We start from the raw sequence: 16,831 nt of genomic DNA on the forward strand, positions 1-16,831 counted from the left end.
TTCAAGTTCCCCTTAAATTCTCAACCAGCAAACTAACCAAATACTTAGTTTTATAAGCTTTTTCTCTTCCCTTCCCCCTTTATTCTTAGTTTATGATGTTAAGCTCTTAATGACAAAGAAGCCAAGCCCACCTGGGTAGTTTTCCAACACACGTAAAGCAAATCACAGTCATACTTCCATTTTAACCAAGCATGACAACAAGGTGACTGAGTAGCTTTCCAAACTACCAGAGCAGCAGGCACTACCTTGCATAGGCTGGCGTTAAATCTGCACTTCATAAATCGTGCAGGCTCCTGCCCATTTAGATGATCTCTTCTCTGCAGAATCGGCAGTCTAACACTGGTTCTTCCAAGCATTAAAAATCATCACTCTGCTATCCCAACTCACTGTTCAGATGGGTCTTCCTGAATGCAGCCTTTATTACAACCTCACTGCTGCTTCATACACTGCAGGAATACCATGTTTTTAAGTCAGGAGCTCTCTTTCTCGCTTTATTATAATCAAGGGGTCTTACAACGACCCTGATACTGTTAAAAAGCACAGTGCTTTATAACAGTAAAGCTTCTGGAAAACCCAAACAAAAGACACGTCACCCGGTGACGTCAGCCTATATACAGTTCTGTGTGGTCGCAGCACATAAGCAATTCCATTCTTGTGCCGTTTCTCGGAAAAGCTTTTCAGTAAATGCACTCATGCTGCTCCAGGAGCTCTTCTCTGCAACAAGCCGCCCATCTGCCATCAACAAGTTAAGACCGAGAGAACTAACGGCTGCGGAAAGGAGAGACTGAAGCTTTGATTAACCAGCTGAGCAGTTAAAGGAGGACGAAATTTAATAACTTACATTCAAAACTGATTGAGGAATCAGAGAAGACAGAGAAAATGAAACCAATGCTTTCGAGAGGAATATCCTAAGGAAAAAATAACTCACCCTGCTGGATGATTTTACTCAGAAAGCCTGGGACACAGAAAACAGGAAACTGGTCAAAGGCTCCTGCATGTTAGAGCCTTTTACAGACTCACTGCGTTGAGTCTAACAACCGCGACTGAATGCAGCCTCCAATGTGCTCAGAAGAATGGGTAAGTCCATGCATTTATGTGTCTTATACAGTCAGCAAGGTATCATGCTTTTTAAAATAAGCCACCAAATTCACATTTTATGAGGGAGATCACTGTCAAATTTCTGGGTTTTGAGGTTTAGGTAAAAGCCTATACTGCTAATGACAGAATATTCTTTATCTTTTTTCTTAATGGTTTAAGTTGTGTTCTAGTCATACTAACAAGGTTAGTTTTTCTGCAGCAAATGAAAAATAAGTTATATGCAGTGATATCTTTCGCCATAATGTTATGTTGTTTTTTTTAAGAGCTCATACATTCTGCTGAAAAATATCCTATCTTCTTGTTTTCCTTAAATTATATTCTGCAGGCTTACATTTCAAGTGGCCATTAGGGGCCCCTATGCTGGCAGCAATATATGCAATGAGTATGGTTTTAAAAATGCTGCCTGCCCTGGGTATGGCGTGTCCACCCAAATGCCGCTGCGAGAAGCTGCTCTTCTACTGCGACTCTCAGGGCTTCCGCTCAGTGCCAAACGCCACAGACAAGGGCTCTCTGGGCCTGTCCCTGAGGCACAATCACATCACAGAGCTCGAAAGGGATCAATTTGCCAGCTTCAGTCAACTTACCTGGCTCCACTTAGACCACAATCAAATTTCAACAGTAAAAGAAGATGCTTTTCAAGGACTATATAAACTTAAGGAATTAATCTTAAGTTCCAACAAAATATTTTATTTACCAAACACAACTTTTACTCAACTGATTAACCTGCAAAATTTGGACCTGTCTTTTAATCAGCTGTCATCTCTGCACCCAGAGCTCTTCTATGGCCTTCGGAAACTGCAGACCTTGCATTTACGGTCCAACTCCCTGCGGACTATCCCAGTACGCCTATTCTGGGACTGTCGTAGTCTGGAGTTTCTGGATTTGAGCACAAACCGTTTGCGAAGTTTGGCTCGCAATGGATTTGCAGGATTAATCAAACTGAGAGAGCTTCACCTAGAGCACAACCAGCTGACGAAGATTAATTTTGCTCATTTCCTACGGCTAAGCAGTCTGCACACACTCTTCTTACAATGGAACAAAATTAGCAACTTGACATGTGGGATGGAGTGGACCTGGGGCACTTTAGAAAAGCTAGACCTGACTGGAAATGAAATCAAAGCCATCGACCTGACAGTGTTTGACACGATGCCTAATCTTAAAATTCTCCTCATGGATAACAACAAGTTAAATAGCCTTGATTCCAAGATCTTAAACTCCCTGAGATCCCTCACAACTGTTGGCCTCTCTGGCAATCTGTGGGAATGCAGCCCTCGAATATGTGCTTTGGCCTCCTGGCTGGGCAGTTTCCAAGGTCGGTGGGAACATTCCATCCTATGTCACAGTCCTGACCACACCCAAGGAGAGGATATACTAGATGCAGTCCATGGATTTCAGCTCTGCTGGAATTTATCAACCACTGTCACTGCCATGGCTACAACTTATAGGGATCCAACCACTGAATATACAAAAAGAATAAGCTCATCAAGTTACCATGTGGGAGACAAAGAAATCCCAACTACTGCAGGCATAGCAGTTACTACTGAGGAACACTTTCCCGAACCAGACAATGCCATCTTCACTCAGCGGGTAATTACAGGAACAATGGCTTTATTGTTTTCTTTCTTTTTTATTATTTTTATAGTGTTCATCTCCAGGAAGTGCTGCCCTCCCACTTTAAGAAGAATTAGGCAGTGCTCAATGATTCAGAACCACAGGCAGCTCCGATCCCAAACACGACTCCATATGTCAAACATGTCAGACCAAGGACCGTATAATGAATATGAACCCACCCATGAAGGACCCTTCATCATCATTAATGGTTATGGACAGTGCAAGTGTCAGCAGCTGCCATACAAAGAATGTGAAGTATAATATCTACCCGTCATCAAAAATTACATCAGATAAGTAACCTATTTTACATAGTAGGGGATAAATACATACCTAATTTTTACCAATGGTGACATTAAGCCTAATTTTCCAAACCAAGTGGAGACTTAAGTTTTTGAAGTGTTGAAGTATTTTTAATTTTTTTTAATGAACCCATATTTTAAGTGTTATATGAAGCAAAGCTCATATTAATTTGCACTCTTGTTGCAAAGTCTAAAAATGCTTATTTCAAAATAAGACATTTCATGTATGTAATTATTATATACTATCATGTGTAAACATTTACACTAAGGTCTCCATATGCTATTTTTTTCTACTGAAAACAGTTTGGAAAGAAGCTACTGAGCAGAAAAAGATATGGATCAATACTTGTTAGATCACTGCTCTCCATCCCAAGAACCACAACTGGCTTGCTGCTTAAAAGGAGGCTTAGCAAAGTTTTCGTCTATGACAATTTGGTATTTACTCAAATCTACAATTTATTGCCAGTGTGGGAAGTAGAATTTCATGTATGCTGAAGACTGGTAAATATTAAACACTCTTCTTCCAGAGTTTTTGCCTGGGTTAGTAGATACTATCGAAGTCCACATTATGAAATCAGAACCCTTTATGTAATTCTAATAAGCTGAGTGACTCTCTTTAATATATTTAAACAATGAATCCAAGTGATTGTGAAAAGGTCTCATTACAATGAAATCAATAGTAAATAATCACACTGACTTCACATTATACAACTCTAATTTGACTTATAATGGAAATGTTGATTTTTGTGGCACTTAGACAATTTTTAAACTAATCTAAAAATCATCATTTTACTAATTAGTTTACTAAATCCTATATTTACATTTATATGTGAAAAAAGATTTAGAAATTATTTCGGAGAGAAAAGAGATAAACTGAGTCCATTTAACAATCCTGTGACCTGTTCCCTGTAGTATGAAAGCACACACACCAATTCTCTCCCTCCCTCTACGATCAAAGATGCCTTGACAAAGGGGTTTAAACCTCTTTCTTCTGCCTTTTCCTAATCTTCAAACCTCAAAAAGCCAAATTAAAAATAATCGGCTAGCAACAGAATATACTAGAATACAGTACAATGGAACCAAGAAAAAAATCACTTTCTAAATATGATATGCTAAAATTTGACTGTTTAATAAAGATACATATCCATACTGTAAGAGCAGTTCCTTCTAAGTGAAGGGAATAACATTACTGAGGCAAGCTTTCTCGTGGGAGAATACCCTACATGCCTGTGCAGCCACACAGTGGTAACCTGAAGGTGGCAAGGATGTGAAGGGATGAAACAGAAAGGCAGCATTTTGAAATGTGACCCACAGAAACAGTTTAGCTTAAGTTAAAAAGGCAACCAAGAGAGAGGCAAAGGTTAACTACACAATCTGCATCAAACAGGGCAAGGCCCTGGGTCCTGCAGCTGAAAAAGAAAGTGTTAATAGATACATTCCATAATTAACAAATGATAACGATGCCACACTTTTCATGCAGAAAACTGCCGTAAGTATTTTGTTTCTTTGATTATGATTTCTACAAAGAAACTATGACATATTTGGGATTTAGATGAAAGTCACCAATCCATACATAATTTTTCCATAAACGAGGCTCCATGTATGCAGTAGCAAAACCCATTAAATTAGACCACTGACTTAATTGTGAAAAAATGAGCATTTCTACAACTGACATTTAATGTATGTGAAAAAAGGCATGTATCCTTAGAGAAAACCACAACCATTAAAAAAAAACAACAGGTTATCTTTTCCTTAAGATGACCATTAACATGATATCCATCATTCAGAGCATATTTTTCTCTCAGGATTGAAATGAAAACATGCTAAGACTACAGTTTAACCCACAAGATTTAATTATAATTTTTTTCTTCTTTAATACTAAGAGAAAGGGGTCTTCTTTAATACATTTCAAAGAAAACATGTCTTGTAAAAAAGCAGATGAGATCACAAATTATTAAGGTAAAAATGTGCTCTATTTTTTAAGGTGGATAGATTAGTTTGGCAAAGTCTCAGCCCAGCTGTGTTCAGCTGATCTTGAGCGGTGAGCATTTCATTTCTTGTTAAACCAGCCTGGGCCTGCCTGGGCAGACACAGAAGCTGATTTTACAACATAGAGCACAACTCACTACTTCCCCATGGAGGGGCTGGATCAGAAGCCCCATTACAAATGAGAGCTCCACGAGCTAAAATTTACCAACCCATTTATCAGGGTAACCATGGCCATTTGTCTCGGCACAGCTTTGTCACAATACAACTGGGCCCGGAACACAGACTCCACCAGCCCTGAAGGATAGCAATGGAGTATTTTCCATCATTGCATCCACAACCAATATTAATTGAAATTATGAAGAATGAAAAATACTGGCTGAGAATTCCCACAGTAATCTTAAAGATTATACTTAGTAAAATGGACCACCAATTGACAAAATCCTTAATGTATATAGAAAAGTAAATTGGAAAAGCAAGCCATTCATTAATTCTGGCGAACAGCATAGCAAAGCCACAAAGGAATATTTTCCAGTTGAAAACTGTAAAATTTCTTGCCCTCCATTTTTTTGGTAATGCTCTCAGAGAAAAGTAACAGTGCCAGATAGCATTTTCCTTTTTCCATTTAAAGTGCAAACTTCCCTTTTCAATTGCCTGTAGAAGGCAGGATTCCATTTAATTTTGGCCTATTTGTGTTTCAGTATCAGCACAGGTTTGAAGATGAGACTGTTAGTCATCTGTGCTCTCTTTACCAACTGGCTAGGGCAGAAGAGCATCACAGCTACACTGCAGATCCTGGTAATACAGTGTTAGGGCTTTTGTTTTTCAGTGTAGTCTTATCTTCTTCAGCACCTCCTCCTCCCCCACCAACCCCGGCCTTTTTTCACTTTCAAGGTTAGAGGAAAATGATCATTTAATCAAGAACCAGAAAAATAATTAAATCTCTCTGGACAAAGAAAAGCTAAGAAGGCTATGATACTGTACCCACCTAGTACCCCAGAGCTTGTTTGGAATCGTTTATATTCATTTCTGTAGCTTGCCAGCGATTTCAATCACTCTTCTGAAATGAGAGTGGGCCGATAAATTTGCAAATCCACACACAACTCAGAGAATACCCACTGCCAACATCAAATAGCAAAGATACTAATTTTTTAAGCCAAAAATCTGCACTAACACATGTAATTTCTTAATGTGCCTAAGTTAATTTCTATACCGATTCAATGAATGGAATTGATTGAACTTTCCAACTCCACTAATTATTAAAATCCATCTGCTTATTCTAATGCTAGTCACCAAGAGCTAGACTCCATCTTTCCAATAAAAATGAGCCCTCTGTATCGCTAGGTCCAAAACCTAAAATTCAAAACAGGCATATCATTTTCTTAATGCATACTTCCTACACAGGTTATCAGGGAATAAAAGGCTGTATAATGCCCCATTCTCTCCCTAAAATGTGGATATCTATATGAAATTTTAAAAGAATATTTTTAGAAGCTTAGCTCCTAACAGAGATATACAGTGACAGACCTGTCTCAAAAGTCTGTTTTAGGCCATGATTTTCCGATCTTATTGGCTAAAGAGCTTCAACTAGAAAAAAACTAAGGATGATAAAGTCATTCATAGATAATTAAATATTTCTGTTCTTAACCTAGGGCAAACTCATAGTGCTTGAATATGGCCAAAAACAAATAGAAAATGGCTGTTAAGCTTTCATCCAGCTATTACAAACATTTAGAAACATCTGCTACTCCTTCAACTAACCTATTCTTCTTCCTTGATAAACTAAAAACAAGTCTGATATATGGAATGTTTGATGAACCTTCTTATCAACACTGAGACTGGACACTAAAAGTCCAAACACATTGTGTTCAATTACCTTAAGAACCTTTTTTGTTTTTTTTTTTTGTTTTTTTTTTGGCTGGGAGGTGGGCAACTGGGTTGGGAAGAAAATACTATTATATTGGGGGCTGGGGTGGGGGTGGTAACAAAGTGCAGTGTACAGGAAAGTTTTGTTATTAAAATTGTGTATACTGTACAAAGTGAATGTCTTTTTTTTTAAGCTTTCCCTTGGTAGGCAAGTAATTTTGACACGTGAAACTTGAAAAAGCCATTTGTGACAGACACAGAAACCTTAAATGAACATCTGTTTTGTACCATGTTCTCTACAATGCCAAATGTGCCAGTTGAGTAAAGGGCAGCTAATTGACTGTCTTCGTTAAGAGACAGGTTAAACTAAGCTAAGAAGAAAGTAACGGGTGTGGGGTGTGGGCAGGTGGGGAATTGTCGGGGGGTGGAGAGTGGGAGGCCTAGTTAAAAAGCTACCGTGACAATACCTAACAGTTACACATTAACAAAGTACTCTGTCACAAGCCTTAGCAAATAGACAAACAGCTATCCTTGAGAATCACAGGGCCTAAGGTTGGCTGCCATCTCCCATTCTCCCCAAAAGTAGACTGCTACCACACCACAGCCTGGGCAGCTTCAAAAAGGTTGCCTCTACCCAGCAAATGGCAACTTGGCCTTTACCTTGGGGGTCCACTGGTGGGAGACAGATCCCAGCAGCACCTTGCACACCACTCCCGGGAGGGATGTCCACAGGAGTTGACCATGCTGGGATCTCTAGGATCCCTACATGACCCATTCTATCCCAGACACCAGCTCAGTAAATATGGATATGGAAAAGGAAGGCAAGATTTTCAACTAGTGTCCCTTGCTTGGCATAAATACCCCCCAGAACAGGATGCTATGCCTGGGCAGCACTGGGGGCAGAAAGGGCCCTGGTCTCAAGGAACTGACTGCCAGGAGCTGCCATACTTGTCAGGATACACTTATTACTTCTCCAGGTCCAGAGCAGTGCAGTAGGATCAGACAGGCAAGAAGAAATAAGGCCACCCCTTTCATCCAGAGATGAGGGGATCAGAGAATCAGAGAAGCTAGGACAGTGATCACACCAGGAATCTCAGCAGCAATGAGGGCAGAGGCAGGAAGGAACCACAGCACAAAATTTTATTGTCAAACTCATCCACTATGCACTAGAGGGCACAGGTGATAGTGGTTTCAAACTGCACAAAGGACTGAATTCCTATACTTTATGGAGTTAAAAAAGCTTATTAACCTAATTGTCATACATTTAAATCTTGAAAATCCCTTGTAAAGCTACATCTCATTTCTTTATCAGTTATTTTAATTAGTTTTGCCTGTATGCCACAGCATTCTCAGGTTCCCACTCAAATTTATAATAGATTTCTTCAAGGTCTGTTTCAAGTGATTTTTTTCCTTTCTTTAAATATATCTAACCAGCTGGGTACTCAAATCTCCCTTAGACAGAATGTACTACAAATTGTCTTTCACAAAGAGCCAAGGGAAAGAGAGGTGAAAAATCACAGCTATTCCTAACATTTCTCCTCCTTAGCATGAGTTCCTCCACACTAGCCAAAGTTTTGGAAACACTCTTTAGAGACAGATGTTGAGCCTCCTTTCCTCTATCCAAAGAGGACACACTAAAGAGGAAGAAATTTCCAAAGGAAAGTACCATGAGGCATCCTATCATGCAAAGTTTGGAAACTTAACATACACCATCCCTTTATACATGGAGGCCTAAGAGTAAAGCCTAGCACATGGCCTCCAACTCAGGACCTCCCACCAGAAACCCAACATAAAGGAGCATCTGCGAACAATCACCCTGAAGGCAGGGCCAATGACTCTACCACCACCCTAAGAGAGAAGACTCTCCTCTCACCTGAGAACTAGATTTTAAAACTGTAGTCTCAGAGACAATACCCAAAGTCTTTTTACAACTTTCATCAAGCCCCTTTACCAAGAACCATGGTAAAAAGATGTAAAAATGTCATAACTTCACTGAATATCCTTTCAAAATTGTGTCCAGAGAACAAGAACTCCATCGTTAGGCTCCATATTTGTATTAAAAAAAAAAAATACACACACACGCACGCACGCACATATATATACATATACGTGCACACATACATACATATGTGTATAACTTAAATATATAGTATTATATATACATATATTTAAATAACCTCTAGGTTACTTCTTTGAAAAATCAGACAAAAACTCTACAGCCATTTATATTAGCCTACATGTTCATCATCATGAGAAGCAAAAAGCTCCTCTTGAGATAGACTAAAACATTTCCCATAGCCTAGCTGCCAAACACATAGAGGCAAACTGCTCAGCACTTTAAACCTTTGACAACTATTTATTTATCACTTACATATAACTTAATTCTATGAAGTCAAGGAAACTTAGGAAAATACACTCCTATGTACAAAACGGTTGAAATAAGGATGCGAAAACATCAGAAGCAGGGATTCTTAATTCTAAGGGCCCAGGATATGTTTCACGGAATGCAAGAACCTCTTGTAATTATAATGTAATTATAATATATTATATATTATTATTATATATTATACAATATATATTATAATTATATATAATATATATATAATTATATATATATTATATAATGTAATTATAATGCAAATATTGTATGTATGTCTAAATATCTCCCCAGATTCTAAAGGGTGTTGGTAACTTACAAAAAAGCCCTAGTAGAGCAATGAAATAGTTCTTTTGAGTTACACTACTTTGTTGTTTTTTTATATATAATTTTGTTTTAATCTTTATTTAGTTTTGAGAGAGAGAGTGCAAGGTGGGGAGGAACAGAAAGAGAGGGAAACACAGAATCCGAAGCAGGCTCCAGGCTGTCAGCACAGAGCCTGATGTGGGGCTAGAACTCACAAACAGTGAGATCATGACCTGAGCCAAAGTGAGACACTCAACCCACTGAGCCACCCAGGTGCCCCTGAGTTACACTACTTTGGCCTTGATCCTCCTGGTGGCTAAGGCAAAGAGCAAAACCAAAAGCTTTCATCTGATAAAAGGAGCACACTACTTTATTTGAGGGGAGAGACACTTACATGCAAAACCCTGTTAATTACTTATAAAATAGAACCAGCTGTAGTATCAATAAGGAAAAATGTCAGACAGTATCTCCAAAGAGGTTCTGAAGAACAGGCAAGCTTGTCAACCCTTGAAAAAGCTAAGGGTAAGGAAGTCTACATAAGCATGGTGCCTATAAAGTCAGCAAGATCGAACATGCACCTACTTGGGAGAATAGTTCACGTTTCCTCCTTATCAAATCCCTAGGATCCAAACTACAGTGTTCCATCACCTAAGGGACACCCAGTAAGTATATGCTCCATTATAAGACTTATAGATGAGGAGTACAATGTAAAATTTAAAATTCTTCTACCACATCATGAAAGAAATACATTTCATGCATCATCTCTAGTTGTGCCAATGATAATCATAAATGTTCTACTTGGATAAGATGTCTCTAAGATGTTAACTAAAATTTTCTAAGAAAGAACAGATTTAAAAAGATAAACCATTCACTGGTCTGATAGCTGTCAGAAAATTAACTGTCCCTTTAAAATTTAACTCAGTCTGTACATTATTAGAACTACCTAGATTTCAACAGGAGTAAAGAGCACACTGATTAAGAGCCTCCACACTTGGGCCTGTGACCCTGGACAAGTCCTTTAACCTCACTATGCCTTAGGCCTCTCATCCCTACCATGGAATTAATAGTAGTAACAACCAAAGGGGAATTTAATCCATGTAAAGTACTGAGAACAGGCTGGAACAGAATAAAAGTTAAATAAATGCTTCCTATTTTAATAGTCATATGTGGAGAACTCGATGCCACAGATCCATCAAGCAGAGAATATAATCATATAAAAACATATCCGACTTCTGTGTTACTCCAAGAAACTCCTTACTTTCTAGTCTTACTTAACTCACTAAATTAATATATCGTATCTAAAATGAAGATTAGCGACAACTTTTAATAAGTCAATAGCCTACATACACATTTCATATCTAGAATTGATATAAAAATTGACCACATTATCCCACAGTCAAGTAATGTGCTTTATAAAATGTATTGTAATATCATGTATGACAATACTCTGGTTTGGCTTTATGAATCAAGGCTAAATTTCAAAAGATAGATTCCCTAATTCCAAAATTCCTTCTGTCTAAGGTAGTCACTCAAAATCCAGTGATAATCTCTTTCCCTTGTTCAATAAAACTATATAAGACAACTCTACTATTTATTCATTATTATAAACAGATACGATTTTTCAAAAGAAATAAGAAATAATCCCAATGATATCTCAGCTTCTATTTTATTTTAGGACAAAATACACAGCTAAGAATGAAGGATCACTATTATGTTTATTTCTTTTGCTTAGAAGAAAATGTACTTCAAGTCTACCACATCTGATCTAGGAAGTAGCCCAACCAATTATGGCAGATTTGGTTCCTAGGCAGATTTGCCAGAATTACTGATATGAGGAGAGGTATGAGAATTTAAAAACACAAAGAGGGGTGCCTGGGTGGCTCAGTCAGTTAAGTGTACAACTTCAGTTCAAGTCATGATCTTGTGGTTTGGGAGTTTGAGCCCCGGTGTTGGGCTCTGTGCTGACAGCTCAGACCCTGGAGCCTGCTTCACATTATGTGTCTCTCTTTCTCTTTGCCCCTCCCCTCCTCATACTCTGTCTCTCTCTCAAAAATATAGAACATTAAAAATTTTTTTTTTAAACACAAAGATAACCTGAGTTCAATGCACACAGAAAGGTATGTTTCGTGATTACTGCTGATCCCCCATATTACCAAAATATTAAATATAAAGCTTGCTCAGAATTAACCCGTCTGAATGAATACATTCAGTCTTTTTCAGAAACTGCAGACCTTATGGCTCCAATTTTTTAAGACAAAGAACTTTTTTCATGGATTGTCTTTCTAAGATCATGATCCAGTTTATCCAACAAGGAAGATCACTTTATCTCCTCCATCCTCCACAACTTTTCTCCATTTTCTCACATCTCTTGATACTGGGCTTGCTCTTAGATCCTCACTTACCACCACATATACAAGCTTTTCAGATACCTGCTTCTCCTCACAGCTCCCAAAATTCCAAGGAAAACCACCTTACTGAGCAGAGACCATTCAGTTATAGTATATCCAATGCTGAGCACCAACGTTCTAAAAAATATCTGTAATTTTAAAGATGCTCCTTGACTCCACAAAACTAAGTAACTATCAGATGCAAAATGATCCACATAATTTGGGAGACACCATTAGAAACACAATCCCTCATCCACATTGTCTTCACAGTCTACCTTTCCCTTTGTACAAATTCAAATATCAAATAGTTTATTCACTTTGTTTTTACTTTCAAAAGGTCAGAAACACCAGCCATTTAAGAACAGTACCCTTTTTGCTTTAATAATTAGCATTCACTCAAGCTCTCTGATCAAATAAAATCCCCAAGACCTTTCACATCATTAATATGAATAGTTATTCTCCTGGTTTTTTATTTTAGAGTGAGGAATGTGCCTTGAGGCAAAGAGGACATGGGTATACGGGAGGACATGGTTGTGAAAATTTCAGAAATATACAATTCTTTTTTTTTTTTTTTTAATTTTTTTCTTTAACGTTTATTTTTGAGACAGAGAGAGACAGAGCATGAACGGGGGAGGGTCAGAGAGAGGGAGACACAGAATCTGAAACAGGCTCCAGGCTCTGAGCCGTCAGCACAGAGCCCGACGCGGGACTTGAACTCACGGACCATGAAATCATGACCTGAGCCGAAGTCGGCCGCTTAACCGACTGAGCCACCCAGGCGCCCCTGGAAATATACAATTCTTGGGGTAATGACAGACTGTAATCCTTACTTCCCTCATCTATCCTCTAAAATTTTATACCAGTTTTGTCAGGATTCCATAGAACTGGACACAAAAACATTGATCTTTCATGTGAAAGTATTTTCTGACAGGTTTTGTTCCCAAGAGGAAAGAAAACATGACCACCAGGCCCTGATTAACACTACTAGGCAGGACTGCTGCATATGGCAGACACTAAGAACTCTGTTGAGAAGTGACCATGAAGTGCTATTTCTCTCTGATCAACCTCCCTAATTTTCCCTGGAAATTTACCAGGAAAAAAAAAATAATGGCAGTGAAAAAGAAAGGGAAAAGAATTTACCAATCTTAGGCACACTCTTCTAGGCATCTCAAACAGCGCTACATCACCATCTCCCTCTTCTATCCTGACAATCCCTTCAGGCCAATATGTGAAAAACTGCTCTCTGACACTTGCCGTCAACTTCCAACAATGAGACCCCATTTTGCTATTGTGTTAAAACTGCCAGTCTAACATTTATCTATTACTCTCCATGAAAACCTAACAGCAGGTGGTCAGGAATTCTCTCTGTTTTAAAGCAGCATTCCTTGGGGCGCCTGGGTGGCGCAGTCGGTTAAGCGTCCGACTTCAGCCAGGTCACGATCTCGCGGTCCGTGAGTTCGAGCCCCGCGTCAGGCTCTGGGCTGATGGCTCGGAGCCTGGAGCCTGTTTCCGATTCTGTGTCTCCCTCTCTCTCTGCCCCTCCCCCGTTCATGCTCTGTCTCTCTCTGTCCCAAAAATAAATAAAAAATGTTGAAAAAAAAAAAAAATTTAAAGCAGCATTCCTGAAGTGTCAAAAAATACCACAGTGCATAAGTGATATCACCCGTTTTGTGCTTAGAATTAGATGTGATATGAATTACAGATCAAATGGGAAGAACTGAACAACCATAAAGACTTTACGTGAAGTCTAGCTAGTTGACATCCCCACCAAATGCATCATCATAAATTACAAAAACTATTAAACATATTTCTGTAAAAAACACAAATCTACTAGTCTCCCAAAACATATAAACAATATTTTGAGGAGCTCACCTTTTAAATATTTTATGTCAATTTTTAAACATACACACCACTGGGTTTAAATTAAAGGAGGTATGGCCTCGGAATGAAATAAAAACTATGAAAGGCTACCCGCTTTATTACGATATCAACTAGCATTTACGCTAATTGAATTCCAAGTCTTGATATCAAATGGAATTGAGACCATTATGTATGACACAATTTGGGAAGGGGAAACCTGGGAAAGATTTATTAATTTTTTGACATGTTAAAATCGAAATGTTTATTAGCCATTCAAGTAGAGACAACAAGTTCAGGGTAGAGATCTAGAAATGTAAATTTTGAAGTCATCATCAGTAAACACAGGTATTTAAAGTCACAAGACTCAATGAGATTACCAAGGGAATGAGTGTAGGTGGAGAAGAGACCTACAGAAACACACTTTCTTCCTACACGAGTCTGTGGAATTTACACAGTATCTACCAAATGGCAGTCAACAACAACTACAACAACAAAAGGATGAGTTTCAAGGGCAAGAGCCCCTCAACATCAAAGCCACTTGAACAAAGCATGTTCTATTGGAAAATTAATGAGAATAAGGTCAGATTAATTCAGGAAAATGATCTTAAAACATTACCTATCAAATAAACTGTTGCCAATTAAAGGTCTGCACATACACTGCTTTAGGAAAAATGATTACTATATAACAAGTCCATCACTCACAGAACATCTGAGTATATTCTCTATACCAAGCAGGTACTAGAGATGGACCTGCCCTCAATGAGGTCAGTGTAATCAACTAAAGGACCAATGAAAGATCATGGGACAATCAGAAAAGCAGGTTCAATTTGGGGGGCATATGTACAGCTCATGTACTTGGAATAGTCAAATATTCGGCAAAAAGGTTAACAGTCTAGTCTTATCTATCTTTGACAGTGGTATGGATTACAAAGTGTGTGTGTTGATCAAAACTCATCAAACAGTACACTTAAAATCTGTACATTTCACTGTGTACATTTTCATAAAAAAACCAAACTCCAGTTAATGATATGTATGCATGCTGCACTGTTTAGAGGTGAAGTATACAAGTGTCTGCAACTGACTTTTAAATGCATCCAAACAATAAGATGATACAGGGATATAAATATGTGATAAAGCATCTAACAAAATGTTAACCACAAAATCTAGGAAATAGGTATGTATATATATATCTGGGTGTTCATTGTATATTTCTTCCAGCTTCTCTGTATGTATGAAAATCTCCTTAATAAAATGTTAGGGGGAAAGGAAAAATATAACTACAATTGTAGTTTATAGTATTGACAATCTAATGTACTATTCCTTTCAATGAGACCTACAGTGTTACACAGTGGTTAAGAGCTTAGACTATGGAGCCAGACTAGGTTCAAAATATAGTACATCCACTTTAGTACCTGTGACACCCTGAGCCATTTAAGCCTTAACAGTACAAAACTCATGCTCTGAAGATTAAATGGGACTACACGTAAAACACTTGGAACACTTTCTGGCACACGGTAAGTGCTAAAGTGTGTTATGATGATGACTATGATGACGACTAAACATTTTTAAATTATTCAACAAGTACTACTTCAACTCCTACTATATGAGATAAAACAATACTCATTAAAAACTAATAAAAGAGAAATCAGCCCAAAAATGTGAATTGGACAGTCCTACTTAGATTACTAATACTCAGAGAACAGGGAGGCACTCAAGAATGTTAAAGAGAAAGAGCTTTAACCTTGCTTCAAAAAGTACCAGCAAGATTTCAATACACTGGGTATAAGGGCAGCCAGAACCACCCATGTGACAGATGCTACCAGTAAGTGCAGCTAAAATGAGCCAAGTGACAAAGGGACTCTGGGACCAGAAAGGGTGTGTAGATTTAACGTGGTCAGCAAGAGCAGCCATTCCAGATCTCTGGAGATGGCTGTGATATGATGATCAAAGCAATGATTTAGAAAAAAAACATATTCTGGCAATTTTTCTTGCTTTGCTGAGAAAGACAAAACCCAGAATTTCGACTATCAGAAATGGCTGCTAAGGAAGAAGGATAAGGGAAAGAGATTTATTTAAAGGACAGGCAAAGGTAAGAACCAGCAGTCAGCTGAGAAAGAAAGAACAAATGGCTCTCTACAAGAGCCCTGTTCAAGAGAAATGGGTAGAAGATTAGGGTATAAGGGAAAAATATGTAAGAAATCATTCATTCACCAGGATGCAATAAAAAAGAGTGTCCAAGTTGCCATGTTAAATCTCACTATACATCTCCAATCTACAACAATTTTCTAAAAACATACATAGTTGCTCCATGTTTTCATTTTGCAGCTTTCCCCCCACCCCCCGCCGGCCAGGGTCAATAACAACTTCCTCTTATGAATTAGGCACAGAAAAGGCAGGACTGGTTCCCACCTTGAAAAATATGAAGCAAAGCTCTTACTAGGGTCCCATTCAGTCTAGTAAAACCTACCCCTTTCTCCACTCTTAATCATATAATGATAACATTTTTACAAGATAAAGTTTTAAACTTTTAGAACAATAATTTCTGACTCCCCAATGTGGTGCAAATATTAAAAAGAAATGCAGGAGCACAGTGTAGTGACAACCTGTTAATTTTACTCCCTCACATACTACAATAGAATCTTATTATAAGGTTTAATTTGTTACTTTCATATATAAGAAGTTCGTTAATGGCTTCACTGTTAGAAACCTCAGTGGAACTGCTGTTTTTGTTAAAAACCATGTGGCATGGCTGCCAATACAATCTTAATAAAAGCCCAAACCATCATCTACCTCCCATCTTAATAACAGAAATTGAAGATGAAACATGACATCTTTAAGGGTTACACTTCACAATAAACAAGTTTCAGTATTTCAGAATCCCTTCATTCCCTACTCAAATTTAACTCTATCGTAATCTTTAGTTCCCTCCCCATAATCAAATACTTTCTCCTTCTTTAGAAATACCCTTTCACAAATCACAACTATGAAAACTCTTCAATGTCTCAAATAAGAACAGACATTTCTTTTTTCTCCATTTTCAT

General features: G+C 38.1%; 2 protein-coding genes across 3 annotated transcripts in view; one reads left to right on the forward strand and one right to left on the reverse strand.

The window, feature by feature from the left end:
- Positions 1-16,831, reverse strand: part of CTNNA1 (catenin alpha 1) — a 177,086-nt gene that overhangs the window by 56,713 nt on the left and 103,542 nt on the right. The gene's annotated exons all lie outside the window — the stretch shown is intronic.
- Positions 393-3,536, forward strand: LRRTM2 (leucine rich repeat transmembrane neuronal 2). Its single transcript, XM_060637828.3, has 2 exons — positions 393-1,077; positions 1,424-3,536. The coding sequence occupies exons 1-2, from the start codon at positions 1,074-1,076 to the stop codon at positions 2,968-2,970; spliced, it is 1,551 nt and encodes a 516-aa protein (XP_060493811.1). The 5' UTR covers positions 393-1,073; the 3' UTR covers positions 2,971-3,536.

Source organism: Panthera onca, chromosome A1, assembly GCF_046562875.1.
Source record: "Panthera onca isolate mPanOnc1 chromosome A1, mPanOnc1 haplotype 2, whole genome shotgun sequence".
Lineage (NCBI taxonomy): Eukaryota > Metazoa > Chordata > Mammalia > Carnivora > Felidae > Panthera > Panthera onca.